This window comes from Mytilus trossulus, chromosome 3 (assembly GCF_036588685.1).
Source record: "Mytilus trossulus isolate FHL-02 chromosome 3, PNRI_Mtr1.1.1.hap1, whole genome shotgun sequence".
Taxonomy (NCBI): Eukaryota; Metazoa; Mollusca; class Bivalvia; order Mytilida; family Mytilidae; genus Mytilus; species Mytilus trossulus.
Window position 1 is genome coordinate 68,156,874 of NC_086375.1, and position 21,757 is coordinate 68,178,630.

The 21,757-nt window shown below is 32.0% G+C and overlaps 1 protein-coding gene across 3 annotated transcripts in view; it reads left to right on the forward strand.

Moving 5' to 3' along the window:
- The window catches only part of LOC134712220 (regulator of G-protein signaling 7-like), an 85,389-nt gene that overhangs the window by 17,758 nt on the left and 45,874 nt on the right, over positions 1 to 21,757 (forward strand). For all 3 annotated transcript variants that reach the window (XM_063573549.1, XM_063573548.1, XM_063573550.1), the window contains exons 2-4: positions 537 to 633; positions 2,408 to 2,458; positions 11,636 to 11,742. In XM_063573549.1, the coding sequence (XP_063429619.1) occupies positions 537 to 633; positions 2,408 to 2,458; positions 11,636 to 11,742 (255 nt within the window). The remainder of the gene's footprint in view (positions 1 to 536; positions 634 to 2,407; positions 2,459 to 11,635; positions 11,743 to 21,757) is intronic.

The following is a 21,757-nucleotide window of genomic DNA, read 5'->3' on the forward strand; positions in this document are numbered from 1 at the left end:
TGGTTTCTAGTAGAAGCTTGGCTCTTTTATTGGGTTATAAAATTGGATGCCAGATTTGACGGAATTTATCTCTCAATGGTTTAAATTCATCTACTGCATATATGTGTAAAGGTATATTATGAAAAAGAGCACACTGTACAACCGACACTCATCATTTGTTTAAAGCCAAATGTATACGAGGCCGAGCATACACTGCAGTAGTATAATGCAGTTGTATGATTTCAAAATATATGTTTACTTGAATTATTCATTTTATTTCTCCTTTCCTCAATGAAATGCATGTAGATAGATCTGTTTTCACAATTTCTTGTACTGAATGATAATTTGCAAGAATGTTATCATAAATAAGGTACATTGGTACTATGGTAACTAAATTTAACTTATAATATCTCAACAACTTGAAAAAGGGTTTTTTATAGTGTTCTCTAGTGGTTTTATATGGTTCTCCAGTGATTGAGAAGAGAAACATTTCTTTTATTATAGAGGCTTCAAGAATGGTAAAATCCTGTTAGTAAATAGAATTATGTATTTTTCAGATGGAGACCATTGTGGAGAAGATGCAGGATGAACAAACTGGTGTTCCTGTTCGAACTGTTAAAAGCTTCATGTCAAAAGTCCCCAGTGTTTTCACAGGTACAGTTAACCGGAAAATAGATACCAGAAATTTAATTGTCTTGTTTAAAGCATAGCAGTGTTCTTGTGGTAGTTCATGAACCACAATATATATACGAGCACTGATGTAACTATTGCTTAAACATTTAAAAAAAAACCATGTTTATCTTCCATCAGAGACCTAAGGACAAGAATGAAACAACCATACCCAAAGAACAGTCTTCAATAATGAGCCAAGCCCATACCATATAGTATGATTTAAAATTAAAGCCTAAACAGCTCTGGTATGAGGAAATATGAAACAATTCAAAAGAGAAAACCAATGTCCTGATTAATGCTTAAAGTAACTAATTAAAAAACAAACCTGACAGCAACCAATGACAGTCAATGAATACATGCTCTACAGCTGTGACACAGGCAGAGAAAGACAATTTCTAATTATGAAAAAGATCTTCGTCACTTTTTCAATTTTATCAGATCTGCATGTACATGAATTTCTTTCAAGAGAAAAAAAAGGTGAAATTAGGGTTAAATAAAGGGGGGAAACTAGGTTTTTCTGGTCAATGAACAATTAAGACAAGTTAAAAACAGTGTAAGGGTGGTAATTCAGAAACAGTTAACATACAATGTTTGGTATGTTCAGACTAACCTCTCTTACAAAAGGCGAATTTAGGGTTAAAAAAAAAACCCAAAAAAACCCGGGAAACTAGGTCAATGGACAATTAAGACAAGTTAAAAGGAGTGTAAGGGAGGTAATTCAAAAACAATTAAAATACAATGTTTGGTATGTTCAAACTTACCTCCCCTACACTTCTTGTAAATAATGTATAAAGAAATGTCAGGTTTTGGACATATTACTAAAAAAGGGGGGATTGTAGAAGTTTTCAATTGTTTTTTTCCAAATTTCTCAAATTCCAAATTTTTGAAAGGTTTGAAGAAGAAATCTTTGTTTGCACAATATTGCATAATAGATTTGTAAGATCTTGACATTTGTTTTGTGTCAGAAACTCATATTATATCAAGGATTTGATCACAATCCAAATTCAGAGATGTATCAAGCTTGAATGTTGTGTCCATACTTGCCCCAACTGTTCAGGGTTCAACCTCTGCGGTCTTATAAAGCTGCGCCCTTCAGAGCACCTAGTTTCCCTATATTTTTGGCTCCAAATATCAATGCTGTTGTTTAAAATTGTTTAATTAAAAAACTAAAACAATTGACAATACCTTTTATACCACCCCAATTTATTCAGAAGAATGGATATTGAGGATATGTAAAAGAAAACTCCAAATCTAAAGTTAGTACAACCTAACTTTAAAGTAATGTTTGTATTACTTCCGCCAGTAGGTCCTTTTTCTTGTTTTTCTACATGGATTATGGATTTGTTACTTTACCATAAAAGGCGTAATGACATTGGTAACATGTCAATATGCCTATTGAAGATCAACAAGTCCTATAGTGGGATGACCTCATGTAACAGTTGCATGTAAATTAGAGGACTTAAAAACAAGGACATTAACTTTAATAATATCAAACGGATTAGTTTAATCGATGGCAAACTAAAGTACATAAGAAAGGAGTAAACATGAGAGTTGTTTACATTTGTTTTTAAGATTCAAGGTTTAGCAGGCATCACAGATTTGAAATAAGGAGGAAGCTAATAAACCTCTAGATTGACATTATAAAATAATTATCACAACTGCAGCCAGATATCTTCCTTCAGCACTGTTCTGCCATTACATTTGTTGATAAATTTTACAAAACCAGATAAAGTAAATTGTTAATACTATTTTGCAGGTGTTGATTTGGTGGCCTGGATGATGAAAAATGTAGATGTAGAAGATCAAGGTACGTTCCCAGAAACATAGGGAGAAAATACAAAAAAACAAAACATTTTACACTATTTCCTGAAATCTGAGATTAAGTAAAGATAATAATACTATGGTATACATGAATGGTTTCTATAGAGAATATTCCTAATAAATGCCTTTGGTCATCTAGTCATAACATGTATTGTTGTATAGTGTCCAGATATGGAATTAAACAAAAGTGGTGACACATTATTTTTCCCTTTGACAATCATTATTTCTATGGAGCCCCTATTAAATTTAGCCTTTTTAGGTGAAAAAATGGTTGTCATGGTAGACTAGATAAATGGTAGTGTTTCTCAGTCGAAGAATCATTCATTGGCTCCAAGCTCCCACTTTACGTTATCTCCACAGTTCTTCTGACCTTTGACTTATAACCTATATGTATTTTACAACAAATTTATCACTTTTACATAACTTCATTATTGTATGCTGGTTCATATTCTGGCCGCCAATCTTTGCTCCTTCATACCTGTAGCCAGGGGGGGTTCTGGGGGTTCGGACGAACCCCCCCTTGAAAACAAATAAGCACTATTAAAGTCAATGTTCTGTTTGAATTGTGACTGTTAAAGTCGAGTTTGTGAGTCAAACGAACCCCCTCTTGGAAATTCCTGGCTACGGGCCTGTCCTTTATTATGTAATTCACTAACAAAACAATTATGAAGCTTAGAAATGGAAAAATACTAAATACTAAACTTGTTCAAAGGGTATCTACACGTCTCAATCTTCAAAATCGGGTATCTAAAAATACTACCATCGCTAACATTTTTAACAATAAAAATCGTGGTTACCCTTCTATCGATAAGTGTCATGCCAAAAAATGACTTACATGTCCCCGTCTTTCCACCAACAATACGGTAAGGTCCATGTTTAATGGTCGCACATTTTCTTTAAAATTTGAAACTGATTTTACTTGAAAAACAAAAAGTATTATTTATTTACTCACATGAAACAAACCGGGATGTGGTATTCAGTACGTAGGAGAAACTGGAAGATATTTATCAAAACGCACTCAAGAACATCTGTATCGTTTTAAAAGACCTAATAAATTCAAAAGTATCATTTACCAACACCTTAAGAAGCACAACCATCCTTTTAAATATTTAGCAGTTCAACCTTTAGAAGTAGTAAATAAGCAGCCTGGTGAATCGCATTCAATGTTTGTACGATCATGGAAAATAATTGAATTAAATTGGATTAAAAAATTACAGACAGTTTACCCTCTCGGTCTAAATGATAATATCATGGGAATTGGTAATATATCTAGAACCAATTCCGTTAACATTTTGGATATTGTTTCTAAAACTGTTCGTAAAAACCGTTCTCACGGTTGTAGAACAAATGGCAATCAAAGAAAATTTCGGGCCAATCATACCAATATTTCGGACCTAATTTCTATTTCAAAAAACAACGGCAGACATTATCTGTTAACAAAACTCTGTTCGTTACCGGTTAATAAGTTAAATAAAATTTTGGAGGATTGCAACACAATTTCATATAGCAGTCCTAAGTATGAAATTGTTCAAATTATTATGGCATATTGTTATTCTAAATTATTTCCCAAAATTGATCGCCCTGAAGATCATAAAAAACATTTTATTAAAATTAAGTATGTCAATAAAGGCTTTGATTTTGTAAATATTGCCGGTATATTTATCGACCATTCTGTTAAAGAACAAATTCCTGGATATTTTGACAATACTGAGCTACCTCTTATTTGTTATATTTACAAGAAATCTACCCGGAAATTTGTGTTTAATTATAGTCAATTGTGTAAAGATGTTAATATCAGTGAAAATACACCTACTTCATGTAATTGCAGTAATTCCGAATATATTTATGGACCCATTTCCCATGTTATAACAGGAGATCTTAACATCGTTCACGACGGAGAGTTAAAATCATTTCTCAGTAAAGGACCTAAATATTGTCCCCCGTCAATTAATAATTGGAATGAGTGTCGTAATATCATCCACGACTCACTCCATACTTACTGTATGAAATGGATAAAACGGGAAAAAGCTGACAAAAAATCTTTGGACTCTTTTTTTAATTCAGTAATGAAGATAGTTGATATATGTATTCAACATTTTAAAGAACATTTTACTATTAACAATAACCACAATAAACCTATTTCTCGTATCAAACATAAACTAAAAGAGCTAGCCAAGGAATTTGTTTTTGTCCCGGCCGATAAAGCTGCTAATAATATTATTATTGTTTGACGTAAATTTTACATTGAGGTTCTGAAAAAGGAAATCACCAATTCACCAACATTCCAGCTGACTCCATTTTCAGAAAACGAAATCTGTAACAAACATAAACTTTTAGCCACCGCTTTACAAGCAGAGCCAAATACAATGAAAGTCCCAACTATGTATTGGCTTCCGAAGCTACACAAAACCCCTTACAAATGTAGATTTATTTCGTCTTCAAGCCATTGTTCAACTACTAAATTGTCTATTATTCTTACCAGCACACTTGGTACAATTAAAAACCTTATAATAAATTGTTCAAATAAGGCCTTCGAAAATAGTGGAATAAATTACTTTTGGAGTGTCAAGAACTCGTTGGAAGTACTTGATAAATTGCATGCTTATATTGGTGATTTTGAATCCGTTCAAAGTTTTGATTTTTCTACCCTGTATACCACATTGCCTCACATTCTCATTAAGAAAAAATTCACACACCTAATTAAATGGGCATTCAAAAAATCAGAATGTGAATATATATGTTCAAACTCTTTTAGGTCATTTTTTAGTAGCAATAAACAAAAAAACTATGTTAATTGGACATGTTTTGATACTATATATGCCCTTGAATTTTTACTAGATAACATTTTTGTTCGCTTTGGGGATTCCGTATATCGTCAGATTATCGGAATTCCAATGGGGACGAACTGTGCACCACTTATTGCGGACCTCTTTTTGTATTGTTATGAGTTACAATTTATGACAAAAATAAGCAAAGACCCATCAAAACAACATCTGATAAACAAATTTAATAATACTTTTAGATATTTGGATGATATTTTGGCTCTCAATAATGACAACTTCAGTATGTATATTAATGAAATTTATCCTGGTGAACTTACTTTAAATAAAGCTAATACTAACAATGACCACTGCCCTTTCCTCGATCTTGATATCTATATCACTAACGGAAAGCTGAATACTAAAATTTATGATAAAAGGGATGATTTTTCATTTCCTATCGTTAATTATCCGTTTTTAGATGGTGACGTTCCCTTGTCACCATCTTACAGTGTTTATATATCTCAACTTGTACGATTCGCTCGTGTATGTAACAATGTTTTAGATTTTAACGAGAGAAATTTATGTATTACTGAAAAATTATTACACCAGGGTTTTCGATATCACAAACCAGTCAAAACATTTACTAAATTTTATCATCGGTATAAAGACATCATTCGTAAATATAGCTCAACATGCAGACTTCTTATACGTTCAGGTATTTCACATCCAATTTTTTATGGAAATATTCTTTATAAAGCACAAAGGAGTCAGTATTCACCTCATAAACTTACAAAACCTTTGAATAGACTTATTAAGAAGGGATATAATTACGATACTGTTGTCAAGTCATTAATGATTGCATATTTTGGCGTTAATATTGAGTCACTTATAAGGTCTTTGCGTCAGAACTAAACACATTTATTCTAAAAACAGTTGTTGGCATGACACGGGTTATGTTCTTCTCATATATGTTATGATGGTATGATACTAAACCCCTTACGGGAAGGATTGTGCCTGATGTTCATATGATGAAATCATAATCTTTCAGTCAGTTTAATTGAAGTCTGGAGCTGGCATGTCAGTTAACTGCTAGTAGTCTGTTGTTATTTATGTATTATTGTCATTTTGTTTATTTTCTTTGGTTACATCTTCTGACATCAGACTCGGACTTCTCTTGAACTGAATTTTAATGTGCGTATTGTTATGCTTTTACTTTTCTACATCGGTTAGAGGTATAGGGGGAGGGTTGAGATCTCACAAACATGTTTAACCCCGCCGCATTTTTGCGCCTGTCCCAAGTCAGGAGCCTCTGGCCTTTGTTAGTCTTGTATTATTTAAATTTTAGTTTCTTGTGTACAATTTGGAAATTAGTATGGCGTTCATTATCACTGAACTAGTATATATTTGTTTAGGGGCCAGCTGAAGGACGCCTCCGGGTGCGGGAATTTCTCGCTACATTGAAGACCTGTTGGTGACCTTCTGCTGTTGTTTTTTTATTTGGTGAGGTTGTTGTCTCTTTGACACATTCCCCATTTCCATTCTCAATTTTATTCTCTCTTTATCTCCCGCCTTTAACCATGTTGTCCTGTCCTGAGTTTTTGCTTGACCATATGTTTGACCAACTAGGCATATGATAGAACAATAAAGAGCTGTGTGATATCAAAAAATAGAGAAGCCCATGCATTCTTTAAAAAAGATATTACTATTTTCTCTTGAAGTCACCTTGAAAGTACAGTCATAAACAACTCATAAAAATCTGGAAATGAAAGTGAGCGAATTAAAGAAGATATTATCTAACTTTAATTGACATTGATATCTTTAACAGAAGTAAGATCATTAGTATGCTATTAATATTACATTCATACAAATTCTTGGCTCAAAAGATCACCTTCCTAATTCATGATATATTAATTTAAGCTCAACATAGAATCCTAACAACTGCTAGTTTTATTATTTTATGAGGTCATTTATTTCATTTGAAACAGCTTAAATATGCTTTGTGATTTTGATAATTAGAAATGTGTTCAGAAAGATCCATCATTAAATGACCTAAGAAATCTCTTTTCGGGGAAATACATTCACAGTCTTACATGAGAATGAAAAAGAATTCTAGCAGAATTATTTTTTTTTCATTATAAAGTCTTCCTTCCCCATGCTAATATTTACGTCCAACAGATTTTTTCCACATGAAATTGTCAATTTTCATGAAGAATTTCAGTACCATTACGTTTCTGTATTTATTACACAAAAACAGACTTTTATTCTCTGTTTCATGTAGTCAGTAATGTTGAAGATTGATTTTTTGTGCTTCAGAGGTGTTTTAAAAGTAAGATTACTAAAACTGAACATAAATTCTGAAAATAGCTTTTCCTACTGCATAATGAAATAAATCATTGAAATCAATCAGAGTTGATTAGAATAATTGCTTTCATCAGGCAATATATATTGTTATAACATGTGTTTTATACATACATGTGTTAATTGGTGAAATTTATTAGATTCATAACTTGTTGCTTGGTTAAAATTGTGTAAATGAAATCCTATTGATAAAACCAGAATAATATGATACCTTGTAACATTACACAATTATTCCTGTATATCATGGCTGATCAATTTGAGCATGTCTATATAAGCGCTATTGTTTCTTCAGCAAATCCAGGATATCAGTCATAGAATTCCCTTTCTACCAATATATTTAATTGACAAGTAATATATATCGGTATATAGATTGTTGTATATTGATATATCAGTGTATATGAGCAAGCTAAGCATCAGGTGCCTTCCTGTTTCGTGATTGTGGTTATAGTAGTTAATGAGCATTAATGAATAAAACAAATCTTTTGATGTTTTTATCTTTAAATTTGACACACATAGACCTCTCAATGTCTTAAGGTTTTTGTGTCATTGGGATGGTTGCACTATATCAAAATTAGGTTTTTGGTCTAACTGTAAAAAAGATAGGAGCTATGGCTGAAACAATCCAAGAATTTTAATCTATTTTATACGAGTAGAACAACTTTTAATCCCCTATGGATACAGTTATACTATTTTGTGTATTCCTTTATTATTTGAATCCAGCTATAACATTGTGTGTCTGTCCCTTCATATGAAAGGATCTGTACATAATTTGTGGTTTCCTTTCATTCCAGAGTAATGGACTTTTATCTAACAGATTTGATCATGTCACATGTACATGATAACTTAGCTTTCCTTTAAAAAATCAAAGTTCACACAGTGATTAAGACAATCAAAATATGAAATTTGAATGTTCATAACTTAGAATTGATATTCAACATTTTTTCAAATATTTGGATCATGAAAACACATGTATAAGCAATCACTTTGGTAACTTGAGCCCTAAGTAAGGTTTTCTTTTCTTATATGAAGACAAATGAAATTTAGAATAATCTTTTTATTATTTCAATCCTGTTTGTATTGAAATTTAGGACTTTTGTTTTTAAAATATTTAAAGAAAACAGAAATATCAAGTAATCATTAGACAGCTGTTATTTGTAATATTTTTAAAAATCAGATTTTTATTTCTTAAATTTGCCTTTCATTGACATAGCTGTCAATCTTATAGCTGACCTTTTATATTTAATATTTGGATCAATAGTAATTTGGCTTCTGTATCAATATTGTTTCCTTAGACAAATGTCTAGGACTTCATTATGTTAGGATAATCACAACTCTGTCCATCATGAGCAGAATTGTGAAACGTCATATCTATGGAGGTGTCTAACAGACTTTATTGACGTTCTTCCATTGATAATTCTCTTGTCAAACCTATTTGAAACACTTGATAACACACTGTAATGACAGAATATAAATAGACCAATGGTGGAGGACAATAGGATTAATTCACTTGGGCGTATGACCATATTTAAGATCCGTTGGACAGGATGTAGCAGTTTTGGACTAATTAAGGAGTAGAAGCAGGATGAAAATGATCAAGATAATAATGCAATCAATATTTATCAGATATAGGTCTTGGGGAAAAATAAGCCAGCAAAAGTGTTTTTCCAACCTTGAAATATGAATGTAAAAAAAGTCTTAAATTAAAGACATAAAGTACTAAATATTAATTGATTGTTAGTATTTAACACCACTTTCAGCACTATTGGTTTAACTATGGCCGTCAGTTTTTACTGGTGGAGGAAGCAAGAGTGCCTTTCTACAGGAAAACTCTCAATTCAACCCAACTAAGATTGAAGTCTAGCACACCTGCCACCTGCGGGATTGTAAACTAACATCTTTAGTGTTTACAGACTATAGTGAAACAGGAGTTCAACTTAACTTTGAACTATTAGATAATTACCTTTTTTAGGGGCTTTTGTGACAGAGTGGTCTTAGAAGTCAAACTCCTGTATCACTTGCATGTAAACACTGAGATTGTGAGTTTGAAATTCCCACGTGTGGCAGGTGGGCTCAACTCCAATCTTTGTCGTTTTGGATTGATAATATTCCTGTAGAAATGTGCTCTACTCTGGCTTCATCCACCAATCAAATTTGACTGCAACAATATAGCGAATAGTGTTGAAATTGGCTTTAACCACCAACAATCAATCAATTATTTCTGGTTTCAAACATCATACAGAATAAGTCAATAGACCTTTCACAGCCTATTTAATTATGTTGAGAGAGACTTTGTTCCACCTAAGTAATAACACTGTTATGCTGTAGTCCTAGAGTTCTAAGTTTAAGAAACCAATATGATAAACCTAGTTGATGTTTTTATATAAATCTTATTGTGTATTTTGTGTTATTGTGAATATGTTTGATTCCCTGTAGAATATGCAGTAACAAAAACATAATAAGATTCTGTGAAAATGAAATTAATTTTCTGTTCAATGTTTTTAAAATAGAAAGTAAATATGAAAATCTTTCAACATAATTTTAAACAATGTAGTGTTAAGAGTTTGATTGTCCCTTAGTGAGGAGTCTGTGTGTTAAGAGTTTGATTGTCCCTAAGTGAGGAGTCTGTGTGCGTCAGTTAAAATCATTTCTCTCAGCTCATACATTCTTTGTTCTGAAAAACAAGAGATTGAATTGATTTTTTTTGGTGTAATGCATTTTACCTAGTAACAAAGCAAATATATGTAAATATAAAATTGATGAAACTAGTAGAGTAAATGCTATCAAAGATGAATGAGAAATGTTACTCAAGGGTGCATCTTACACATAGGCTTTGTTGCATTTTCAGTTTTTAATCTGTTAACTGTCAGATACTCATTTTTATCTTAGAATTTCAGGTGGATTTTTTTCATCAATAAAGGGAGATGTTGAGTTAACTTCTATCAGACAATCCTGCAACCACAAAAAATAAATTAGAATATGAACATCATTTTACTGATACCTGACTTTTTGTTGTCTTTGTTGTCTTTGTTGTTTACTGTTTCTGTTTAGAGCAAATCAAATAAGGAGATGTGGTATGCCTGCCAAATGAAACAACTATCCATAAAAGTCCAAGTGATATGGATAAAAATATCTATAGGTAACTGTAAAGCATCACACAATTCCCAAACCCATACTGTATAGTCAACTATGAAAAGCCCAAGAGCTGTTCTAAAAATAAACGTATGGGGGGTTGGAAGCCACATTTTATCTGACCCTACCATGCAAACATTTTTAATTGGATATTTCCTCAAATTTGTTCGTGCAATCTTTCTTAAATATCCACCACCCATCAAATTATAATAAACGAGCGTTCCAACCTCCCCCAATACACATTCAATAAATTCTGGAAAAGCCCATACATGACAAAATGTGAAACAATTTAAATTCAAATAAGAAAAAAAATGCGTTTTAAACTGCATGGTTTAAAGCTTGCAACCACAGACCCCAATCTCAAATTTGATGAAATCATAAAATCTATGATACATTCTTTTGGCCTACACTTGGCTGAAATCATAAAATCTATGATACGCTCTTTTACACATGACTGAAACCAGTTTATCATGCCTAGGCTGAAGGGACTGTGTTAAACCGTCCTTTCTGCATGTACTAATTTTAAGTGTTATGACTTGTTCATGGTATGTTTACCATTTTTTCATGCCTAGGCTGAGGGGACTGTGTTAAACCATCCTTTCTGCATGTACTAATTTTAAGTGTTATGACTTGTTCATGGTATGTTTACCATTTTTTCATGCCTAGGCTGAGGGGACTGTGTTAAACCATCCTTTCTGCATGTACTAATTATGTGTTATGACTTGTTCATGGTATGTTTACCATTTTTTCATGCCTAGGCTGAGGGGATTGTGTTAAACCATCCTTTCTGCATATACTAATTATGTGTAATGACTTGTTCATGGTATATTTACCATGGTAGTGTTAATTTGGTATTTCACATGTATATATCTGACATGACTTGAGTACAATGTATTGCTTTTTTTTCTTTTCAGTTGAGGCCCTACATTTAGCTTCATTAATGGCTGCTCATGGATATTTCTTCCCAATAGATGATCACGTTCTAACTGTAAAGAATGACAACACATACTACAGATTTCAGGTAAAAAGCTGTATAAAAGTTATGTATCTGAGGTACTTCCAAATTTGTTCTCATCCTAGAGACTAGACTAGCTACATACAGTATGGTACCTGTTAAAGATAGATTTATCATACCATAAACCCTTATATGTCCATCTGTTTGTCCATCATATCACTCAGTATCTCAAGTTTGCTTTGATTTTATAAAATATTTGGTTTATCAAAGACAAACCTCCATTTTATTTTGAAGTTTTTGAAGTTCAGAAGTTTTACGACTGTGATATTAGTGCCAATGAGACAACTCTCTATCCATGTCACTATTTGTAAAAGAAAACCATTTTAAGTGAAAGTACGGTTTTCAACACGAAGCCTTGGGTCACACTGAACAGAAAGCTATTATGGGTCCCAAAAACAACTCATGATAACTCAAATTTTTGTTGACCTCAAAATTCTTTTGATTTTAATCGTGATGATCAATGTGATTTTAATAGCATGTAGAAGAAAGTGTTTTTTTTCATTGAATGGCATTTGATATTTTTAATGTTCAAATTCATCCTACAGATATTTAGAAAAAAACAATAGATTATGTACATTGAGAAATTGAAATGGCGTACATGCACACTTTTGAATTGAAAGTTTATGATATGTTATTTCAGATATTGAAATAAATATCAAATTATGCATTTGGCGACAATTTTGTTAATGCTATTGTCATCATGGGGGCGTTATTAATCATGGTAATTGCCATTGTGCCAAATGATAATTAATAATGATGGAAAAAATAGAATGCCCTTTCTGTAAATATAAATTATACATATATTTATTACAAACAATTTAGAAAATTAACAAATATAGTTAAAACCAGACTAAAATATATTTTTATTTATAAATGTCTGGATGTTGTCAGAAACAGACTTGAGTATCTAACTTTATGTTGAAATATATATACATACATGAACAGGTATTATAGCTTGAAGCAGGAAGTCAATAGTTATTGACCACTCACAAATATTCTGTTTGTGATTTCCAAAGTCAGAAGCCTGTAGTTCAATGGCTGTCATTGGTTCATGTCTGTCATATTTGTTTCTGTCAATTGATTTTGTTATAACTAAAATTAGGCCTTTAGTTTTCTCAATTGAATTGTTTCATATTTTTCATGTTGGTGCTTTTTATAGCCAACCATTAAGTATGTGTGTTTTTCCATTGTTGATGGTTGTCTATAATTGTTTACATCCACTTTATTTGAACTTTGATGGATGATTGTCTCATTGGCATCTCCCTATTCCTGCCACATTCTTAATGTGCCTCTCTGAAGCCAGGAACATGTATTTTAGAGGTTGTCCTTGATTTATATCTGTCATATATTTTGTTTTTAGTTAATTGTTATGTTATAAATCAGGAACATTTTTTATTTGCTCATTGTTGAAGATTGTACAGTGACCTATAGTTGTTTACATATACGTCATTTGGTGGATATTTGTGTCATTAGCAATCATATCACATCTTATTGTTATAAATAGTTGTTCTAATGTCTACTGAATTTGTACACCAGAGAGACAGATGCTGATTAAGTACTGATATATAAATTGTATATTTAGCCTGTGGAATTGTTTTATATCCATATAAATTATTGCAATCTTTAGCTTGAGGGATGTGTTTGATGATTATTTATAATTATTAGTATTTAATGGAAATAATAGCAGTCCATGATGATTAAATATTGATTTAAATATCAGATATGTCAAATAAAATGTAGCAACTGATTTGCCAAGGACACCTGACATTAAGATTTCTTCAGGTCCAAACAGATATAAACTTATAATCCTTGTTTCTCAACTCTTCCATTATATGTCCTATGTATCATATGGATGTTTGCAATCTATATTAATGACGATTACAAATGTGAAAGTATGGTTTTACTACCTAAACATGCCAGTGAGGGATCCAGAATTTTTTATAAGTGGGGGCTCACTGACTGCAGAAGAGGGGGCTCGCTCCAGTTATGCTTCATTGATTCCCTATATAATTAACCAATTTTTTTCCACAAAAAGGACCCCAACCTAAATCCGCTTCGGCATGCCTTTGTTCAGATAAAAGAGACAATTTGCAAATTGTTAATACTGACTAGTCACCTTTATAAAATATATTTCAGTTTAGTATGTTAATTATCAAACATAGGTGAAGTAAGTTTTCCCTAGTTTTAATAAGGCATCAGACAAGGGCATTCCTATATTTATGTTAGGAGCCTTGGTAGCTGAGTGGTATAAGTAGTTAATACTGTTATCAATAGCCAGTCAGCACTGAGGTTGTGAGTTTGAACCCCCTCGTGCAGGTGTACTCAACTCCAATCTTAATTGATTGTCAGTTTTCCTATTGAAGGTCAGTGTTTTTTTCTGGGCACTCTGGTTTCTTCCACCAATAAAAACGAGCCTCCAGAAATGACCCAATAGCTGTGCTTAAAAGTGGCGTTAAAATACCATGAATCAAATAGAATCCTATAATCATGCTGATAACATATGTCTTTTGTATCTGTAGAAAGTGCAGTTATACTTCAAAATATCTATATTTTTCACAGCTGTTCACATCATAGAAATTTCACTTATTAAAATCTATCATTTAGAGACATATTGGTTGCACTTTGTAAATACAGCTGTTTCACAAACCACACCTCTTTTAGGGAGATATTTAATATTCATATATATATTTTTATTTATTTTACTTACCCACCAGAATTCAATATAAGATCTCTATATATTTCATTTCTATGGAATATTATCTGTACATTAATCCACATGGATAGTGACCAAATCTTATTCTGTAGGAGACCAAAAGTGAAGGATCAGGGTTTCTAAGTACAGAATTTTAGTATAAGTTTTAATTCTTAGAAGTGTTAGGCATAAAATGTTGAAAATATGCAGTACAGTCCAATGCTTAACCTTTGAAAAGTAGTAGTGCATATGAACTTTCCAATTCTGGGATATAGTATTTTACGAAACTTCAAAGTAAAAGTGGCACAGTTTTTGCTGTAAAAGGAGTTACTATGAGCTCGAGAAATTGCATTGTCTATATTAACAAAGGTGCAATCTATAGGAGACTAATTTGTTTTGAATTAACACTTTTCATGTGTGTGAGGTCTTATAATTATATTTGTACAGATAAAAAGAAGATGTTCTTTTATTTACAGTAAAAGAAATCCCAGTTAATCTTGATGTTTTACTTTCTCTTTAATGTTATGTAAAGGTACTTGGCTATATCCATTAAAATACCAGAGGGATTACTTTATAAAATGCAATAATAGGATTATATGTTTCCATTGCATGTTCTATTTCCCAGGGATGTATATACATATTAATAATGTATATTGCATCATCTGTTTACTCTCCGGGAGGGAGTAACGGGTTATATTACTGTTAATCTCATCATGAGTAAGATTGTTTGGATCATTCCCATTTACAGATCAGTGGGAGAGAGAGTATACTACATCTAATATGGGAAGATTATTTATTGAATTTATAGAAATCTGATAATATGTAGCCCATTTATTTTCCAGCAGATCTGACACTGTAATTACTATCATATTCCCAAATTTCATTTTCCTTGTCAGATTCAGTAAGCTTGGATCTTATCTTAGCTCAGCTTGCTAGTCTACGTATTATATATTTTATAAGATTTGAAAGGAATTTTTGCAAGAAAAATTGGAGAAAGGAAAAATTGTATTAGACACTTAAGTAATGATATTAGTTTCAAAGGAAAATTGATTTACAAATCAGTTGACAATTGCATTTAGTTCTACTTTTATTTTGAATGAATGTACTGCTGTCTGTTTTTTAAAGAATGTAACTTTCTGGTATAATTACATTGTAAGCAATGACATACTGCATTAAGTTCATAGATGTAGTAAACCCTCTGTTTCACTTTGTAAAAATAAGAGATTTATTACATGTTGGGGAAGACTTGCTGTTGTCAGTGACTACACAAAGGTTTTGTAAAGTGGTAAATTATTGCCATTTGATTCCAACTGTGTTTCTGTTACAGTTATACCAGAATCAATGCAATACACAGAATAACTATACTCTTTTAAATTGAATAAGGAGAGAAAAAAAAAAACGTTTATGACAGAAAACTCTGAAAATTCATTTTGCACATTTATATAGTTTTATCTCAGTGAGTTTTATGCGTTAAAATTCTGCCAGTTTTTGTTCTAGAATTTTTGTTATTACTATTTTCTGTAATCTAGTCTCAGGTTCTCGCTACATTGAAGACCTGTTGGTGACCTTCTGCTGTTGTGTTTTTTTATTTTGGTCGGGTTGTTGTCTCTTTGACACATTCCCCATTTCCATTCTCAATTTTATTATGATAGTTATCCACCAGATTTTTATGTTACTGAGTCTGTTCTTCCTTGTAAACTAGCCTTATCCACTTTTAAAAGTATTGTCACTGTGTGCTTTGTAAAATAGGCTGGACGTGTGTTAGTGATTTGAAAAATTCTACCTCTTGTGTTCATCCATGCATTCTTTGTTTTCCCTACTTTCAAACTGGTTTAACAAAAATTTATATGGAGTACGGTTAATTTATGAATAAAATTGAGAAAGGAAATGGTGAATATGTCAAAGCGACAACCACCCGACCATAGAGCAGACAACAGCGGATGGCAACCAATGGGTCTTCAAAACTTTTAGTAAGTACATGTAGTCAGGTTAAGCTTCGAGGAAGAGTCCTATTTCATAGTGACTATTCATGACAGACAATGACAGATCAACAAATCTATAATTTAGATTAGAGTAGTCAGTGACTCAAAATTTTTCATTACAATTGTCTTATTTCTAGAACCAAACTTATAAAGCAAACTTATAATTGATTTTTGTCACATTGACCTATTAGTATTTGATAAATGAACTAATTGGAAGTATATGAATTTATTTTGGAACATCATTTATCTTGTTAATTATTGAATGTAGTGAAAAATATTTAATGATTCTGTTATATAATCAGCCCAATATTATGACACAATGTTGGTCAAGATCAACATGGCTTTGCTGCATAACATATATCACTGATTATCAGTGTAGATTGCAGCAGCTTAGAATCTGTTTTTAATTTCAGTGAGGTTGAAATAGGAAAACTGGCAAAATAATTGTGTATGTGGTACCACCAAAGGGTGTTCAAGTGACATAAAATTGCAACCATTGAGGCTAGATATCTTGACTTACTTCTAGAAATTGGCAATTAGGATCGGTTGAGAATTCAGCTTCCCAATTGTGATTTTTCACATCCAATTTTTGATAGGGATCTAGTTGCTATTTCTTTTACTTTCTATGATGTGTTTTGTGTACTGTTGGTCTGCCTGTCATTTTTTTTGCCATTACATAGTTTGAGATATAAAAAAAAGTATTCTGTGAAATTTTTTAGAAGATGTTGTATGATTGCCAATGAGACAACTATCCTCTAGAGCCAAATGTTGTAGAAGTTAACAACTTTCAGGTCACCATAAGGCCTTCATCAATTACAAAAATCCCATACGCCACATAGTAATTTAAGCTATCAAATACCCCAAAATGCCAAACGTAAATCAACTTCAACGTGAAAACTAATTTATGTACAAACAAACAAATGGAAAACATTTATGATATATATAAAGTCATCACAGATACCAGGACCAAATTTGGCATATATGGCAGACACGTGTTTCGTCTACAAAAGACTCATCAGTGACGCTCAAATCCAAAAAAGTTAAAAAGGCCAAATAAAGTACGAAGTTGAAGAACATTGAGGACCAAAATTCCTAAAAGTTTTGCCAAATACAGCTAAGGTAATTTATGGGCTAATTTATGCCTGACGTAGAAAAGCCTTAGTATTTCAAAAAAATTCAAAAATTTGTAATCCATTTTGGTTGAAATGTAAGAAAAGTGTAATTTATAATGTCTCAACCATGGTGATAGGTAAAACAAGCCTGTTTTATACAAACTAATCAATTTAGAGAGTTGCTGAAACATACAATGTAGATGTAGCATTGGATTCTATGTATGGAGAAAAAAATGTTGCTTTAAACAAATATGTCTTCATATCATATATGTTCTCAGAATTATATTGTTTAATGTCTTGCCAAATTAAAGCATTAAAACATCACAAAATGGAACAGTGGACATAATTACTTGAAACCATGAGGAACAATTTGCAACTTATATTAACCAAAATCTATTGTCACAATTCTCAAATGAAATGTCAAATATCTACCATACATCTTCCATCAAATGCTGCGGGTCATCAGAAATGAATCTTTACTATTCCGTCTCAAGTTTCATCAATATTTTCAAGCGAGTTATAACGAAACCAATCATGTGTTTGTCATTGCATATTAGGATTCATCTCTCAGAGGAAATAATCAATTTTGTTTGGACAAAACATTCTACACTTGGTTAATCAAACACACATATATGTACAAATTTCAGTTTGTTTGCACAAATGAAAATCATATTTCCCATTGACTGAAGTGAAAAGAATCTTTATTGCTGTCCCTGTTCCCATTTGATACAGAATTAAAAGACAAAAATGAGAAGTAATATTTAATCAAATATATGCTTCATTTCCCTTTTGATCATGAACCATTTATCAGATTAGAAATATAAAACATTGATGTCCTTACTGAAGGTTATCACAGTACAATTCCACCGTATTCCTGTTGTTATTGAGATACTACTGTTTTGACAGTGCTTGAATCAATTAATATTGAAACTGCTGGGCCAACCAGTAGAGTGGTCCTTTCAAAACTATGTAAAGCTGTCCAAGATGGGAGTCATTAAAATGCTTTTTGTTGTACATATTTTGTCTGAAAAAAAGCTTGGTCAAATAATATTAAACTTTTTCAAACTGTTTCTTTAATGGTCTCTCACTAAAACATCAAATGCCAAACCAATCATTCAAATGGTATAAAACTCATCTGATTTAATGAGATATTTCAACTTATATATTAGGGAAACTCAAAAAGTTGAGAAATTCTGTATAACCTCTAGATAATCCTATGTACCAAGACTCAATAAGGAATCATATCCAATTGACCTTGCCTCCCTCCCATGGGGCTACTGTAACCATGATGGTAATATTGAAAAGTTAGGGAAAGATTGGATTTTACTTATTGGTATTTTTCTTCTAGCCATTGGAGAAGTCAGGAGTCAATACCTTTCTTTCCAATATGTATCTGTGTACTTGCTGTCTCAATAGGCAACAAGTTATCAGATTGTTGTCATCGATTGTGGTTGTGTAGTTGTAAATTACAGATTATTACGAATCAGGACATTCTCTGTGATGTAATTACTATTGAATTGTTGTGAAGAGATGTGTTCTATTGTATTGCTTTTTCATTTGAATGCATGTCTCAGTGATCTGGATGTCAATATATTGCTTTTGATGTCTTGAATAAGAATGAGGATATTTTAAAAGCATATAGATCTTGTTTTCATCAAAATAACTGAGTGCACTTTACAGCTGTATTATTTAGCATATGCATTTGCATTTACGTCAGCATCAATGTATCTAATTAAGACTGAATTCACAGTGCTGATCCATTAGATTTATAAAAAAATGAAAAGTTTTCATAATTTGTATAAAAATATGAAGATGTGGTATGAGTACCAATGAAACAACTGACCAACAGAGACCAAATAATGTAGAAACTAGCTACTAAAGGTCACCATACAACCTTTAACAATGATCAGAATCCATACAGCATATAAAAAAAGACATCAGAAGATTTACATACAATTTAATACAGTAATACAGTAATCTCCTTTTTTTTAAGGTCTAGAAAAATTTAAATACACTCTAAATGGAGACTTTCAAGGGGTGCCAACATCATTTATTATTTCCTAATTGACAAAAAAGATTAAGATATAAATACTAGTAAAAACAAAACAAAAAAGATAGCCACATGACCATGTGTCTTGGCTAAACTAGGTTTTTCAGATCTCAACCATCCATCTTATTGCAGTGGTACATTTTAGTCCCATAAATAATGTTCAGCCCAACCAATCCATTGACTTTGATATTTTGGTAAATTTGTGATCAGATGAATATAAAATGAAGTATTAGAGTTATAATTTTGTAAGTAAACCATTTTTAGCTCACCTGGCCTAAAAGGCCATGTGAGCTTTTCTCATCACTTGGAGTCTGTCGTCGTTGTCGTCGTTAACAATTTTTCAAACATCTTCTCCTCTGAAACTACTGAATGGATTTGAATGAAACTTAGCAAGATTGTTCCTTAGATTATCCTGCACTAAGTGTGTGCTTCGATTTTTGATCCGTCAAAAAACATGGCCGCCGTTACTTAAAATAGAACATAGGGGTCAAATGCAGTTTTTGGCTTACATCTCAAAAACGAAAGCATTTAGAGCAAATCTGACAAGGGGTAAAAATGTTCATTAGGTCAAGATCTATCGGCCCTGAAATTTTCAGATGAATCAAATAAGCCATTGTTGGGTTGCAGCCACTTAATTGGTAATTTTAAGGAAATTTTTCAGTTTTTGGTCATTATCGTGAATATTATTATAGATAAAGATAAACTGTGAATAGCAAAAATGATCAGCAAAGTAAGATCTACAAATAAGTTAATATGACACAAATTGTCAATTGACCCCTTAAGGGGTTATTGTCCTTTAATGACAATTTTTCACAATTTGTTCATTTTATTTGCTAACTTTAAAAAATCTTCTCCTCTGAAACTACTGAATGGATTTGGATGAAACTTAGCATGATTGTTCCTTAGATTATCCTGCACTAAGTGTGTGCTTCGATTTTTGATCCGTCAAAAAACATGGCCGCCGTTACTTAAAATAGAACATAGGGGTCAAATGCAGTTTTTGGCTTACATCTCAAAAACGAAAGCATTTAGAGCAAATCTGACAAGGGGTAAAAATGTTCATTAGGTCAAGATCTATCGGCCCTGAAATTTTCAGATGAATCAAATAAGCCATTGTTGGGTTGCAGCCACTTAATTGGTAATTTTAAGGAAATTTTTCAGTTTTTGGTCATTATCGTGAATATTATTATAGATAAAGATAAACTGTGAATAGCAAAAATGATCAGCAAAGTAAGATCTACAAATAAGTTAATATGACACAAATTGTCAATTGACCCCTTAAGGGGTTATTGTCCTTTAATGACAATTTTTCACAATTTGTTCATTTTATTTGCTAACTTTAAAAAATCTTCTCCTCTGAAACTACTGAATGGATTTGGATGAAACTTAGCATGATTGTTCCTTAGATTATCCTGCACTAAGTGTGTGCTTGGATTTTTGATCCATCAAAAAAACATGGCCGCCGTTACTTAAAATAGAACATAGGGGTCAAATGCAGTTTTTGGCTTATATCTCAAAAACAAAAGCATTTAGAGCAAATCTGACAAGGGGTAAAAATGTTCATTAGGTCAATATCTATCAGCCCTGAAATTTTCAGATGAATCAAACAACCCATTGTTGGGTTGCTGCCACTTAATTGGTAATTTTAAGGAAATTTTGCAGTTTTTGGTCATTATCTTGAATATTATTATAGATAAAGATAAACTGTAAACAGCAAAAATAATCAGAAAAGTAAGATCTACAAATAAGTAAATATGACCAAAATTGTCAATTGACCCCTTAAGGGGTTATTGTCTTTTAATGACAATTTTTCACAATTTGTTCATCATATTTGCTAACTTTAAAAAATCTTCTCCTCTGAAACAATTGAATGGATTTGGATGAAACTTAGCATGATTGTTCCTTAGATTATCCAGCACAAAGTTTGTGCTTGGATTTTTGATCCATCAAAAAATATGGCCGCCGTTACTTAAAGTAGAACATAGGGGTCAAATGCAGTTTTTGGCTTATATCTCAAAAACGAAAGCATTTAGAGCAAATCTGACATGGGGTAAATATGTTCATTAGGGTAATATCTATCAGCCCTGAAATTTTTAAGGAGTTATTGCTCTTTAAAGACTTTTTTCACAATTTGTTCATCATGTTGACTTACTTTAAAAAATCTCCTTTGAAAATGCTGTATCAA